Source organism: Capra hircus, chromosome 19 (assembly GCF_001704415.2).
Source record: "Capra hircus breed San Clemente chromosome 19, ASM170441v1, whole genome shotgun sequence".
NCBI classification, from domain to species: Eukaryota; Metazoa; Chordata; class Mammalia; order Artiodactyla; family Bovidae; genus Capra; species Capra hircus.
The window spans coordinates 21,577,772-21,593,385 of NC_030826.1; the positions used below are offsets into that span (position 1 = coordinate 21,577,772).

The 15,614-nt window shown below is 54.3% G+C and overlaps 1 protein-coding gene across 4 annotated transcripts in view; it reads left to right on the forward strand.

Annotated features, from left to right (window-relative positions):
• The window catches only part of ABR (active BCR-related), a 188,535-nt gene that overhangs the window by 92,189 nt on the left and 80,732 nt on the right, over positions 1-15,614 (forward strand). The window contains exon 1 of one of the 4 annotated variants that reach the window (XM_018064364.1): positions 11,368-11,818. The exons of the other annotated variants lie outside the window; for them this stretch is intronic. Coding sequence (XP_017919853.1) covers positions 11,684-11,818 — 135 coding nt within the window. The 5' untranslated portion in view covers positions 11,368-11,683. Of the gene's footprint in view, positions 1-11,367; positions 11,819-15,614 lie in introns of those variants that run through there. 4 annotated transcript variants of the gene reach the window in all.

Consider the following 15,614-nt stretch of genomic DNA (forward strand, 5'->3'; position numbering starts at 1 on the left):
CAGAGGGGCACAAGGCAGAGAGAATATCTGGGTGTCCTTTCAGTGCCACCACTTTCTAGCTTGTGACCTAAGGGTTGTCACTCAACCTCTCCGAGCTCCAGTTGGCTCATCTGTCAGGTGAAGACACTGAGAATTCCCTTTCTCTTGACCTCACACAGCTGTCAGGAAGCTCCCATAAGATGGTGCCAGGTGGAGCGCTTTGTAAGGTCTGTAGGTGTTAGGACTGCACCAGCTGCTGAATTGAGGGCTTCAGACTCCAGAGGGCAGGATAGTTAAAGGATGGGTGGGGGATATTTGAGATGATCACCATTGTCGTCCTTTTCATCCCTCCCCCCCCACACCCTTTCTTCCCACAGCTACTTACCCTGAGCCTTTTACATGGGTTGTCTTGTGTAAGGCTCACCACAGCCCTCTGTGGGCTTCCCTGGTGGTGCAGATGGTAAAGAATCTGCCTGCAATGTGAGCGACCCAGGTCCAGACACCTGGGTCAGGACGATCCCCTGGAGAAGGGAATGGCAACCCACTCCACTGTTCTTGCCTGGAGAATCCCATGGTCAGAGGAGCCTGGAGGGGTGCAGTCCATGGGGTCACAAAGAGCTGGACACGACTGAGCAACTAACAAAACACCACGAGGTGGTAGGTGCAATGATCATCATTTTTCCTGCTGAGGAAATGCAAGCTCAGAGAGGGGACATATTTGCCCAAGACCAGCCAGAGGAGCCAAAGGTGTATTTAAACTTGGGTCTTTCTCTTTTTTGTATTTTTGGCCCATGATGGCATGCGGGATCTTAGTTCCCTGACCAGGGATCGAACCTGCTCCCCCAGCACTGGACGCTCAGTCTTAACCACAGGACTGCCAGGAAGTCCCTAAATGTGGGTTTTTCTGACGCTGGAGTCTGTGTGGTGCTGCCAGGTCCAGTCAGACAACACCTCCCCTTGAAAATTTCCCAGCCCATGGTTGAGCCCTCTGCTGTTTGGGGAGTGTGCACAGTTACTTGCAGGGCACGTCTGCCCGTGACATCAAGAGCTCTGATCCCCAGTCATCTCTGTGGACCCTATCAGTGACTCCTGGCCACCTAGGGGTGTTCACCCAGTGTTGTGGAATAGAACCAACCAGCACCAGGATGGCTCAGGAGCAGGGAAGTTAGGTGGATGCAGTCTCAGGGGATGAAGCTGGGATGAATCGCTGCCCCCTCTTCCCTTCCTGGTCTGTTTGGAGGCTTGTAGTTCAGGATTTGAGGTTGCAGGACAAGGAACTTCCTTCTAGGTGAAAGGAGAAGCCACGTGGAGAGCCGGGAGCCTCTCAGCTGGCTTCCCAGTCTGCTCCCTTCGGATGGTGTTTGAGGCCTGGGTTGGGAGGCTTTGGGGCTGCCCCTGATCTTTACATCTCTCAGGGGTTTCCAGCTGCAGATAAAACCGGGCCTCGCTCCTCAAGTTACCAACCTCCTGCCTCTGCAGCCTCGCTCCTTGTGGCTCCTTTCTGGATCTTTGGTCCCCGCTGCAAAGAGAAGGAGCCTGTCTGGCCCTGCTACGTGCCAGGTGCTGCGCTGGGTGCCTGGCTTTGTTGCCACCCAGTCCTCCAACTGCTGGAGGAGCCCCCATTTTATAGATGAGGAATCTACGGCTCAGGCAGCTGCTTGGCTTATCCGAGTCGAGGAGGATGTAAATAGGAAGTGGGGAGACACAGTGCCTTGGTTGTGGCCCTCAGCCCCTCCACAGCTGGCCTTCCCTGGCCTCTCTGGCTCATCATCGCGTCCCCCCCACCTCTTCATATCTGGATGGAATTTGGGCTTCCCTGATTTGCCACACCTGGCCAACCTGGAGCATCCCTGCAGCGCTCACGGCCTGTCTGGGGTCTCCCTCTCCCTGCTAGTGTGCTGAGATCATGGTTCATTAACATGCTTCACACTTGCTAGTAAGGCTACTTCCAAAGCAGCCTGTATTTGGTGAAGGTCGGTTCATCTCCTGCAGATCCCAGGACGGTGGATAGGAGAATGAGCCCAGCCAGACCCATCCTCTCCCCTTGAAGCTCTGGAGTCTTTGGGGGTGGGGCAGGGAGGCCAACTGACCTGCATAATTCACACCAACAGATGTGAAATTGCCCCGAGAATGCCTTAACTTTGAGACGTTTGGCCACATAGTTGAGCCGCCAAGGGGCAGAGGCTGGATGGCCTCTGGGCTCTACCAGGGCACAGAAGGGCAAGGAATGTCCCTGCGGCAGGCTGGACTTACCCATGGACTCTTTTCCATCATCTTCACCTGGTTCCTCCCGTTTCCCAGGTGGCACTAGTGGTAAAGAATCCACCGGGAGATGCGGGTTCGATCCCTGGGTCAGGAAGATTCTCTGGAGAAGGAAATGGCAACCCACTCCAGGATTCTTGCCTGGAAAATCCCATGGACAGAAGAGCCTCGCGGGCTGTATAGTCCACGCGGGTCACAAAGAGTCAGACACAGCTGAGTGACCTAGCACGTCATGCACGCACCTGCTTCCTCCGCTAGTGGGTGCTAGCGCTTTCTTTCCACCATGATGCTCTGATGATGCCCTCGTGCAGGGGTCCCCAGTCTCCAGGATCTAATAACCTGATGACCTGTGGTGGAGCTAATGTAATAATAATTGGAATAAAGGGCATAATAAATGTAAAGTACCTGATTCATCCCCAAACCATCTCCCCCCACCTGAGTCCATGGAAAAATTATCTTCCATGAAACTGGTCCCTGGTGCCAGAAAGGTTGGGGACCACTGTTCTTGTGGACTTTCCTCCCACAGGGTTATGATCCGGTCGCTTCTATCTGGAAGGCCACACAGATTCCCCCCACATACACACCCTCCTGCCTGTGTGACAGAAAGAAGAGAAACACTTGCCTAGCAGTTACAGAAGGCTGGGCCCTGTTGGAGCACTTTATAAACACTGACTCGTTTAGTCCTCAGCACACGTTGGGAGGTAGGCACTGTGACCGCTCCACTTTCCAGATGTGAAAACTGAGGTACAGAGAGGTGACACGACCCACCTGAGGCCCCAGAGCTGATGAGTGGTGGCTGCTCATCTCCGTGCTTCTCTGCCAACTGTCCAGGACAAGCCTTGGCGCGCTCGATTGACGTCTTCCTGGCTCTGTAACTTGAAACAACCTGTAGAGTCCTAGTCCCCACAGCTGTAAATAGGGATAGATCCCTCCTATCTGGAAGGGCTGCTGGGAGGACCAAGAGACACAGCAGCTGTGGAAAGACAGTCTGCATCCCCAGGAGGACAGCTCCTCAGGTGATTGTCTTTGACCCTCTCCCGGGATGTGAACCCAGTTCTCCATGGGTCCCCAGCTCTGGCTGTCCTTGGGCCTTCCCACCCCTACTCTAGTCCTAGCAGAGGTGGCTCAGCGCCACCCCCCCTCCCCGCCCCCCGGCATGCCTGGGAAGCAGAGGCCCCTCTGGAGGGTGTCACGGTGGATGCCCGGGTCCCACAGGTACCATCCACCCAACCTGAACCTCCTGATTTATCTTCTTGGGAGACCCTTTGTCTTGCCCTGTAAACCTCCTGAGGTCAATTCTCTTCACTATGTGTTTTTCTGAGCACCTACCTTTTTTTTTTTTGGCTGCACCTTGCAGCTTACAGGATCTCAGTTCCCTGAGGTTTTGAACCCAAGCCATGGCAGTGAAAGCCCAGAGTCCTAACCACTAAGCCACCAGGGCACACCTTTATAAGCTCTTGTTCTGGGTGCTGTGGGATAAACAGGAATTGCCCCTCACCGCACCCCCCTTCACACACACACATGCACACAGTCCCTCAATTTCAAGGCTTGAGAGATGTATTAATACAGCCTCTCAAGGAAGAAGCCATGTGGCCTCAGGTGGGGGAATCAAGGAAGGCAGCATGGAGGAGGCAGCTGGTCAGGAAGGACATTCTAGATAAAGGGGGCTGTTTAAGTTCTGGAATGTGGGAAGACCTCTGGAGGTGTGAGAAGAGGGGAATGGTCTGGTGGGGCCAGAGCACTGGGTTCACTGGACGAGGTGGGAGGTGAGGCTGGGATTGGGCTAGGGCTCCCCTTTCCTGCACTCTCCACACCTCAGCACCCCTGCCAAAGGAGAGGAGAATTAGCTATTGCCTGCCAAAGACTCGACACATGCCAGACACTGCCTCTCGTGTACAAGTCCTCCCAGCAGACCTAGCTTATGTGCTATCTAATACGCAAGTCGCTCAATCGTGTCCGATGCTGTGTGACCCTGTGGGCTGTAGCCCACCAGGCTCCTCTGTCCATGGGATTTTCCAGGCGGGAATACTGGAGTGGGCTGCCATGCCCTCCTCCAGGGGACCTTCCTGACCCAGGGATCGAACCTGCATCTCTTATGTCTCCTGCATTGGCAGGCGGGCTTTTTGCCACTAGTGCCACCTGGGAAACCCTCAGCAAACCTAGAGTTGGTGTTAGAATTATCCCCATTTTACAGATGAGGAAACTGAGGCCTAGAGAGTTTGAATGACTTGCCCATGGTCACACAGCTGGTAAGAGGCAGAACAAGGATTCCAGTCTAAAATCCAGGAGAGTTTTTTAAATTTTGTTTTTGTTTTACTGTGTAAACAGTGTCATGCACTGGCTTATATCCAACATTTGTTTCATGTGATTGAACTCTATCTGATGTTTGTAGTGACTTCTGCTATAGCAGAAAAAGGGAAGTCAGAGGGAGGAGGCTGATTATCAAGAAGATGATGAACCTGATTGTATCTGTGGTGGATGCTGACCCTGTGTCTACCCGTGGCACTGGCCCCCCAGGGTCAGTTCTCATTGGCCCAGGGTCTGATGAGCTCTGGAAAACACAGGGGTGGGGCTTGAGTTCCTGCCAAGGAAGTAGGAGGGGCCAGGGATAAGCAGAGAAGAGGGAGAGGGGGATCCAAGCCAGGATCAGGCCTGGAGGCGAGACTGCGCCTGGCCCTTTCAGGGGACAGCAAACAGCAGAGGTGGTTGTTATCAACAGTGTGATCAGTTGAGTCATCAGCAAGGGCCCCACTGTCCTTGTTTGGGCTGACTTGGTGGCTTCCTGCTGGACACAGAGTGAGCAATGTGTTAGAAAGAGTAATCTGATGTCAGCGGGAGGGACACATTGAAACGCTGTCCGGTCACTCCCAGTCAGATTTTTCCATGCCTGCCCTTAGCAATGCTGTCAAGGCCATGCCTAACCTGACCACTTGACTGCTGCCCACCTCTGCAACCTCATCACCAGCCCTCCAGCTAGAACATGAGCTCCATGACAAAGCCATGGAGTTTTGTCAGTTTTGTACTGAAATGTTTGCTCATTGCAAACTCTAGTACCTAGAACTGTGCCTGGCACGTCAGAGATGCCCAGTAAGTACTGGTTGAATGAATGAAGACTGGCCACCCGGACTGAACTCATTTCATTGAGCCTCATGCTCTCCTGTCTGTCCGCGAGTCACCGCTGGCATGGCTAGTCCCTGTTCATTTTCAGGTAGGAGTTTTGTTTTTGTTTTAATCTTTTGGTTGTGCCTTGTGGCGTGCTGGATCTTAGTTCCCCAGCCGGGGATCCTGTCGCCCCTGCTGCAGTCAAAGTGTGGAGTCCTAACCACCGAACCACCAGGGAAGTCCCAGGTAGGAGTTTTAAGGCCACCTTCTCTGGAGAGCTTCCTGCGACTCCCCTTTGCCGCATCAGATGTGCGTGTCTTGTGCCCCCAGAGCTCAGTCTACTTTCCCAATTGTAGCACTTAACACACTTCTTTTTTTAACTTCTTTATTTTTTGATTATATCACTGAAAATTCTAATTTTACAGAAATGTATAATATGGAAAGTGAAAGTCTCCTTAAGTCCCCTTTTACAGAGAGAATATCTGTTAAGAGATGGTTGTGTATTTTTCCAAGTAAGATATTATATACATAAAATACGTTTTTATAGGAGCCTGGTGGGCTTCTGTCTATAGGGTCACACAGAGTCGGACACAACTGAACGACTTCCCTTTCACTTTTCACTTTCATGCATTGGAGCAGGAAATGGCAACCCACTCCAGTGTTCTTGCCTGGAGAATCCCAGGGACAGGGGAGCCTGGTGGGCTTCTGTCTATGGGGTTGCACAGAGTCGGATACGGCTGACGCAACTTAGTAGTATAAATACATTATATAATATGTATGTATTTACTTATACATTATATAATTATATATAATACATTATATATGCATTATACATATATAAACACATTCTATGTATATGTGTATATGTATATATCGTTGTTGTTTAGTCGCTAAGTCGTGTCCAACTCTGCGACCCCATGGGCTGTAGTCCGCCAGGCTCCTCTGTCCCTGGGATTTTCCAGGCAAGAATACTGGAGTAGGTTGCCATTTCTCTAATATGTGTATATGTGTGTGTGCATATATATATATATTTTAAAGTGGGATCATGCTATTGATACTTTATGCAATTTGCTCTGGTTATTTTACTTAATAAGTCTTGGACATCTTGCATGTCAGTAATTAAAGACTACCTCATTCTCCTTCACAACTGTATGTAGTGTTTCTTTTAGCGGATGTACCATAATTCACTTGGCCAGTCCCCTTCAAATGGACATTTGGACTGTTTCCAGTCTGTCACTGGTTTAACCATCATTGAAGTGAACATCTTTGTGCAGAGATCTTTGAGCCCTTGTAGAAATGTTTTTTTGCAGAAAAATCCCTTAAAGTGGAGGTGCTGAGTCAGAGGGTGTGAACATTTTAAATCACAATAGATATTTCCGAGTTATTCTTTCTGAAAGGGTTGTACCTCACCCCAATAGTTCTGAGATTGTACCCTTCCCCTGGCCCTGCCTTGGCGAGCGGTGGCCAGTCTGTCCCTGAGACAGGCAGCTCCACGGAGGTAGACAAATCCTCCTGCTGGTGGCTACGTTCTGAGTGCTACCCCAGCGCCTGGCAGGCACTGTGGGCAATGAACAGATACTTGTTGATGGAGGGGGTAAGGGAATCAGGGGATGGAGAAGAGTGTGAGAGAAGGCTGCTGGGTTTGGGGAGAGTAAACTGTTGGTGGCTTGGAAAAGTGTAGGCTTGGCGGGTGTCGGAAATCTCAATCCGTGCCCCTTGCCCATGGGGGAGCCCACGCTCCTCGCCCTCCACGGAGTGGTTCCCGCCCACCCCTCCAAGTTCATCAGCTGCCTGTTTTCTCTTCTGTCCTCCTGCTGTGTTTCCTGGGGTTCCTTGCAAACCATTTTCCTCCCTTTGCCTGGAAACCCTTCCCCTTTTCAAGATGCTGCTCAGAAACCACTCTCCTGTGAAGCTTTTCCTCTCAGGCAGGATTAGTGCCTTTGTCCTCTGTTCCTGCTGTGTTGACCAGTGAGAATACTGCCTCATCTGTTTATAGGCCCATCACCCTCTCTGAGTTGAGTTGAGAGCATTCCTCATTTTTCTTTTGCCAAGAGGATCCTCCCCAACCAGGGATTGAACCCATGGCCCCTGCAGTGGGAGCTTGGAGTCTTAACCACTGGACCACCAGGGAAGTTTGAGTTGAGAGCATTCTAATAGCAAGGGCTGTGTCCCCCAGGTTTGTGTATTTGTAATACCCAGGCCTTCTGGGTATGAATGAACTGTCAGATGGACAGACAAGATTAGGAGTCAAAGAGGAATATTATTGCAGTTGTGTAGTGTGAGATGCTGCAAACCCTGGCTGGGGTGGTGGCTTTGGAAAAGGAAAAGAAGGAAGCACTAAGTGACTTGGTAAAAAGGATGTGGGGCCTGAGGGAAGGAACAGTCACAAGATGGGGACCCTGCCAACAGAAGTCGAGAAGCCAGAAGGGGAAGCTGGGTGAAAGAGGGAGAAGGGTTGTTGGGTCTGGAGAGGTGGAGTTTGAGGGGCTGCCAGTGGGACTTCCAAGTGAGAAGGACCAGCTGACAGCTCAGATATCACACTGGGAGCAGAGCAGGACACTGGGGCTGCAGGTGGGGACGGGCTAGCAGTGACAGGGGATGAGTTCCCCAAGGGTAGAGAGCAGAGTGTGGAGGCCTGGGTCCGACTGGGTGCCTCCCATCTTCTAGGGGTTAGGAGAGAGAAGGGCCAGCCTAAACCAGAGTGGTCAGAGGCAGACCACTGCCATGGGAGCTGAGGGGTTTAAGAGTGTCCAGACTGCAGAGCAAGGAGTAGAGAAGGGGGCCTGTGACTTGGGAATGCAGCAGCTGTGAGGCCTTCGGAGCAGGCGGTTTCTCTGGAGAGGAGGATCGGGAGCTAGGCGGAGCAGGCGGAGCTGCAGAGGACACAGGGAGGAAGCCCGGTCCAGGGCTGGCTCAGGGCACAGGCCAGGGAAAGGGGGGGCACACCCCCTGGGACTTGTGAGTCATTCCCACCAGGGGCAGGACTGAGGGCCTCTGAGTGGAGTCTGTGCCCTGGGGGAAATGGAAGGGCACTCGAGTTACTCACTGGAATTTCCAGCCAACCCCAGCACTGGTGGAGTGGAGATGTTAGGATATTCAAGGAACAGCTTCTGAGAGGAGAGGTTTCAGGGAAAGAAGAAGAAAGAAGAAAGTTCGGAAGAAGTGGGTGTCGATTCTGCCCTGCTGGGGAGGAGCCTGGGGAAACAGAAGGGGATACTTCTATGAGACCCCTCAGGGCCCCGCATGTTCCTTTGGGTGGGGGAAGGCAGACAGGGGCTCCCGGGCTGTTAGGCCCTTCTCCCATGCCACCTGCTTGTCTGACCAGTGAGGGCAGCCCCATATGCCATGCACCCGGAGCCTGCAGGGGGGGAGACTGACACAGAGCCCTGGGCTGGCACACTTCTGCCCTGGGGAATGCCAGTCCTGGTTGTTCCCAAGCCCAGAAAACAGCCTAACCCGCCCAAACAGATGAGGAATTGTGGCCCTTCTGATGTGTCCCGGCTATATATAACCCAGCCAGGGCAGGGACAGGGACTGATGGAGAGGGCGGGTGTAGGGTGGGGTATGCCCGTGTGGAACCCCCTCAGCCCTGAGGCCCTAGAGAACTTACACCAAATCCCTTGGTCTGTATTTCAGCTATAGTGACAGGGAGAAATCTTTTACTGGAGAAGACAGGTTTTCAGCTGTAATAGAATGGCAGGAGCCCCACCTAGAGATCAGAACTTTCAGAGATTTTGGGGGAAGTTGGGATGACAAACCACGTCCACCTCTCTCCTTTTCCCTCCTCCTTCTTCCTCAACCCCTCTACCCAGCCTGGAGGCTCAACCAAGAACCCTATTCTCAGCTGAGATACTCAGTTGGAAGGAGAGGTGATGACCCCAGGTGGGCCCAGGGTGGCGCATGGTTGACCCCCACTTTGGAATGCATTTCCAAATGAATCCCAAAGAGCTGGACTCTTCCCTCTATGGGCATATACCTGCCACCAGCCGGAGATGCACCATTGCCTAAGGAGGTCCTGGTAGACACACAAGGCATTAGGGACAACTCAGACACTGCGTCATTAAGAACCACACTGGTTGGTCCTGGCAACTGTGTACTGAGAGTCACTTGTGAGCTAGAAGCACCAGGAAGATTTCGAGGAAATCCCCGACTAGAGACATAGTTTGGGGGCTGGTGGGAGATTGGCAGGGTAGGGGCAGGTGGGGGGTGCTTGAGAGGAGTTGGAGCTTCAGGGCTCATTACTCAGAATCTAGAGTGTTCACTTGACCTGCCTGGTTGGTGGCACTTACTGTACAGGTTTACAAAGTGGTAGACTGGTCATGTGTGAAGCTGAATTTGATTCCAAGATACCAGGAGGAAATGGGACAGAGGTAATATTCCAGGACCATCCTCCAACACCCTCTTCCCACCCCCCACCCTCACCCGCATGCGCGCGCCACACACACACACACACACACACACACACACACACTCTCTCTCTCTCTCTCTCTCTCTCACACACACACACACACACACACACACACTCTCTCTCTCTCTCTCTCTCTCTCTCTCTCTCTCCCAAACTTCTCTCAAAGAAACAACCCGTTGCAAGAAGGCAGCAGTCTTGTCTGTAAGCCCGATTCAGTGCACAGATGTTTCATTTAGACTGCACCTTGTTTCTTAAATAGAATTTACCTGCCATCGTTTATTTTTTATTTTTATTGTTTTGATGTGGACCATTTTTAAAGTCTTTGTTGAGTTTGTACAGTATTGCTTATGTTTCATATTTTGGTGTTTTTTGGCATGTGGGATCTTAGCCCCCAGGCCAGGGAACCGGCACCCTCTGCATTGGAAGGGAAAGTCTTAACCACTGGACTGCCAGGGAAGTCCCTCTGCCATCATTTTTAAATTGAGAGCTCTCACTTTGGGGGTGGGGGGTGGGGTGTTAACCGTGAGCCTGCACTGCCCCTGGCAGCCAGCAGCTGGAGCTGAGTGACACTTTCTTGAATTCACCTGGTCCCTACCTGGCTCACTTCACTAACCGATCTTACCCACACCCTCCTGGGGCCTGGAGTTTGCAACCTTTGTCCTAGATGTTGTGTTGTGAAAGAGCTTTTTCCAGCTGCCGCCCTGAAACTCCTTCCCGGCAGGAGTAGGTGGATGTATTGATGCATCTCTGGATGGGGCCGGGGGACCGGGGGACGTGCGGATGCATTCAGCTTCTGGAAGCATGGGAAGCCAGGGGAAGCAGGCTGGGATGGGCAAGGCTGGCGATGCTCGTGATCCTGGCTTCAGTGTACCCTTCCCTGCGGGGCTGGTTCTGCTGGGCTCAGAGGCCCTTCTTGAAGGAGAAGAGCCCCAAAGAGGTGTGGTGCTGCTAATCTCAGCAGCATCTATAAGGAGGAGGTGTGGTACCTCTGGCGGCCCCAAGCGGCCCCCGCTGCAACCCCTGGCTGGCACTTGTGCTTCTGCCTTAGGAAAGCAGGTCAGGCCTCCTTTGCACAAAGCCCCAACCACGGTGGCGATGGAAACTATGGTTTCTCACCAGGCCTAAAGGTGTCAGAGCCTGGGGCGGAAGTGACTAGGGGCTGGTCGGCATCCCAAGGTGACACCGAGGTTGGCCCCGGGGGCCCGCGAGGCTCGGCGGGCAGCTGCTCCTCCGCTCCGCCCCCGCCCGCCGGCCCGCCCAGCCCGCGGGGCCGGTGAGGGGCTGTAAATAAAGCCTGTCTCTGGGAAGCGGACCTCCCCTCCGCGCCCGGCCCGGCTGCGGCCTCGTCGCCCCTCCTCCGCGCTCCCGGAGCCTCCCGCCGGCCGGCTAGCCCGGCGCCCGCAGAGAGGGGAACAGCTCCACCTTGCCCGTCGAGTCGTGCATTTCCTGCCTTGAGAGCGAACGCGAGCCTCGGCGTCCAGGAGGGCGGGATCCGAGCGGCCGGCCGCGGCGGCGGGGCGCCCGGGCCGGGCTGGGAGCGGCGCGGGGAGCGGGGCCCCGCCTGCCCGGAGAGCCGGCGCGCACGGCGGGCAGGGGCGCGCGGGCCCCAGGATCGCGGCGGCGGCGGCGGCGGCTGGAGCTCCCCGCAAGAGGCGGCCGGGACCCGCGGGGCAGCCCCGCTTCCCCTTTCTCCGGGAGGGCCGGGAGCCGGCGGCCCGAGAAGGTTCATAATGGACCCTTTCATCGGCAGCCGGTGGCCGGGCGCCAGGACGGACTCCGGGGAGGCCCGTGTGCTGGTGTAGGCCTGCCCCGCGCGCTCTTCCCGTCCCCGCCGGCCCGCCCCGCTCCCTCCCGGGCGCCGGCGGCCACGGCTGCTGCCGTTGCTGCCGCCGGGACCCCGCTTCCTGTTTGCCCTCCGCGGCTCCGGCTGCCATGGAAGAGGAAGAGGAGGCGATAGGCTTTTTGGACAAGGTCCTGGAGGATGAAGATGTGTTTCTGCTGGAGGAGTGCGAGCTGGGAACCCCGACCAGCCCCAGCTCAGGGTCCCCCTTCTTGGTGACTGTGAAGGTGGGAACGTGACACGCCCTGGATGCTTGTCGGGGGAGGGGGCAGGGCTCGCAGCTCTGACTGCAGAAATGGCTGGTTTGCGCACCAGCCTCGTGGCTGAGCTGGATCACCCCAACCGGAGAGGGGGCCGGCGCCCGGTCGCCAGCCCGTCAGGGGATGAGAGGGGCTTTGCTTTGGGCAGTTGTTCCCGGGGGAGAGGTGCAGTGTCGGCCTCCTCCCCTTGGACCAGTTGTCCTCGGAGGGGAGTGGCTGCTGGCTTTCCCCAGACCAGCTTGGGGAGGGGGGGTGGCAGTGTCTTTTTCTCTGGCAGTGACATGAGTCACCTAGGGGGCACGCCAGGGGTGTGAGCCTGCTTGCCCCCCGCCCTCTCAGCCCCAGGAGCCGGTGACCTGAAACCAGAAAGCTATAATTCCTTGTTTCCATGGCAGCAGGGGGATAAGTGCACTTGGGAAGTTCAGGCCAAGGGGGCCCTTGCTCTTCCCAGCTAGGAGACTTGGAGCATCTGGGCCAGGGCTCCGGGTTTTTGGAGGGATCCAGAACCAGGGGTCACTGGGCTTCCTTGAAGGAAAAGAGTTGGATGAGCCGGAAAGGGGCGGTAACAGCCGGCTTGGAGGCTGGAGCTGGGTGGAGAAGGCACTTTACCCCGGTGGGCACTGGCAGAAGCATAACAGCCTGTGGCGCGGGGCTATGGGCCTTCTCTGCAGTGGTGCCCTTGTGTCTGGAGAAGTCGCCTTGCAGGTAGAGTAGGAGGGGCGGGGCAGCCTCAGTCCCCCTCCCTTCTCTTCACCTGCGCCCCAGGGGCTGGGCTTCCCCTTGAAAGCACACCAGTGCTGCACACCACACTATATGCTTCCTTTCCTTCACCTAGGCCCGCTTCTAAGAGCTCTGACCTCAGTGTTTTGCTCACCTCCTCCCTGTTCTGTGGCTTGAAGGGAGGGCCAGTGAGAACGTTTGGCAGGGAGTTCGCAGGCTGCAATCCAGGCTACCTAACAGAGAGTGCCTGTCTGGGGGCCCCGGCCCGTCTGCCCTGGCAGCACTTCACCCCAGAGGGCGTGGTGCACAGAGCCTTGCTGTGGTCAGGAAGCAACTGTCACTGAGCCTCCCTGGGCCCCTTTGTCCCTCCTGGAAGATGGGCATCAGAGAGCCCTGCCCCATCCGGGCTGCAGTCTGGTTCCGAGGAGGAGCTAATGGAGGTAAAAATAGACTGCAGTCCCACGGTAGATGGCTGATGTGTGGAAGGGGTGGAGCAGTAGCTGTAGGCCTGGGTGTGGGGCAGAGAGGAGCTATAATGGGAGGCTGGCAGTGGCTGATGCCCCACCCCTGGGTTGCTCATCTGGTGCTAGCCTGGCACACTGGAGTAAGTCATGTCTCTCACTGGGCCCCTGAGGCCTTGGCCTTGGGGTCTGACCAGCCATCCCAGGAGCAGGATGGGGAAAAGTTTGGCTATGAACCAAGAGCACCTGCTGGGAATTTAGTGGTGTGTGGGATGGGACCTACATGGGTTCCTAATGGTCCTTCCCTGAGATGCCCTCCCCAGCACAGATGGGACCCCACTCCTGTCCTGCCTTATGGGTCTCCTCCCTGGTTTATACTGGCCTAGCCCATATTTCATTCTGTTTGGAACTCTAGACTCTGCCTTCTTGATTCTGTTCTCCTTGAGGGCGGAGCCCTCTTGTATTCATGGTGGGCACTGCACAGAGCCTGGTGTGTGGCTGGTGTCCAGGGGATTGGTGGGATGAGTGAGGCTCGATGTCCCTGGCCTTGTAAGAAGAAAGCGTGTGGGTGTCATGGGGGCTTAGGTACACATCACACCTAAAAATGCTGTTCCTCCTGGAGCAGTGTTCCTGGACCTACCTGTTTCCAGGGAGAAGGGCCCTTTCCTGAGTTTTGGAGAATTCCAGGCCCCCTGTCTCAGCCTGAACACATCTAGGAAGCCCTTCTCCACCACCAGGCTTGGCCATCTATAGAGGGAACAGCAGGCAGAAAGCTCGCTGATTCATTCAACACACACTCAGGTTCTGTTCTAGTCAAAGCAGGGTGCCTGGCACTGGGGAGGAGAGGAGATGAGAAAGACTTGATCCTCTCTCATAAAGAGTTCAGAGCAAGGGGGCAAGTGCCCAGATAATAGGAATATAATGAGAAAGTAGGCAGAGCCAGGAGAAGGGTTCTGATAAAAGGGTACTAAATTCAGATTAGGAGAGAACGCTTCTCATTGAGTCAGGGATGTGTGTGTGTGTGTGCGCGCGCGCGTGCGCGTGCGCGGGTGGGCATGTACACCGGTGAAGTCAAGGCTCCTTTCCGGAGGGTGTGCTCCTGTCCTGGGCTTGGCACGCTCCTGCTTGGTAGACTCTTCTTGACAGCTGGTAGGAGTCCAGGCCGTTCTGTCTTTGCTGTTATTACTTTACTTCAGGAGTACTTACCTTCAACAGTGTCCCAAACACCAGTCCTGCTATACAGGTCAAATCAATCCTGTTTTCAGTGTCATTCCTGAGATGCTTCATCTTGCCCAGGGGACAGGTATGAAGATGGCCGTGGTTTTCTCCATGGAGCTTGGAGCTGGAGCTTGCAATGTGTTTCAACCCACACCTCCCTTTGGGGAGTTAAAAATCTACAAACTAAGAATAATGCATGAATACGGAGAGCAGCATCGCCTCCCCTCTGTAAGGTGTTGTGCATGTCCTCCAAATCTTGCATACGATTCTATTTAAAGGTACCTAAAGGTACCTCGGGCTGATAGAGGCCTTGCTATGTGAAAACTGCTATTTAAAGGAACTCAGTTGTCAGGAATTTTTAAATCCTTTTGTAATGCAGATTAACTCCTCAGGTGAATTCTGTGCCAATTTTTAATGGATTATCAACTGCCTGTGTTTCTGTTTCACTTGTCCAAATCTCTGCTCCCCCCGACCATGTGTAGCGATGGCCATGCCTGTGTTTCCTACTCAGGTTTTTCCCTGAAGTGTGCGCCACAGATGAGAAGATTTGAGAGATGATTTTAGGTAGCACCTAGATATAGATTTTGCACTTTAACAGTTAGGCATACATTTTAATGTATTTTAGAAAAACAATAATAGCTTGATTGGTGGTCCAGTGGTTAAGACGCCGAGCTTCCACTGCAGCTGGCGCGGTTTGGCTTGTACATTCCTGTGCTTTCAAACATAACGCTTGGGATAAGGCTGGTTTGTTTTTTTTTTTAATTTCACTTATTTATTTTTGGCTGTGCTGGGTCTTTGTTACTGCACAAGCTTTTCTCTAGTTGCAGCGAGCAGGGGCTACTCTCTAGCTGTGGTCTGTGGGCTCCTGGTTGTGGTGGCTTCTCTTGTTGGGGAGCACAAGCTCTAGAGCACACAGGCCCCAGCGGCTGTGGTTCCCAGGCTCTAGAGGCAGGCTCAGCAGCTGTTGTGTAATGGGCTTTGGTGCTCTGCAGCATGTGGAATCTTCCCGGACTGGGGACTGAACCCGTATCTCCTGCATTGGCAGGCTGATTCTTTATCTCTGAGTCACCAGGGAAGCCGAAGGCTGTGCTTTTAAGAAGCCAGTTGTTGTAAAGAACAGTATTAAGTAAGCATGCTGGTGGTATGTGAGTATGACCCAACTGCAGAGATGTGGGATGTGAACAACTGCCCCATGGAACCACTGCTGGACCCCATGGGGCCTGCCTGTGGCTCCAGACAGCCCAGAATATGGCACTCCACTTTTCAGCAGAGTCCCCCAGCAGTGGTCCCTGTCCTCTGTCCTCCATTCTGCTGAGGAACTAACTGAAAGAGAACTTCCCGGTGCCTAGGGCTGGGAAGAGGAG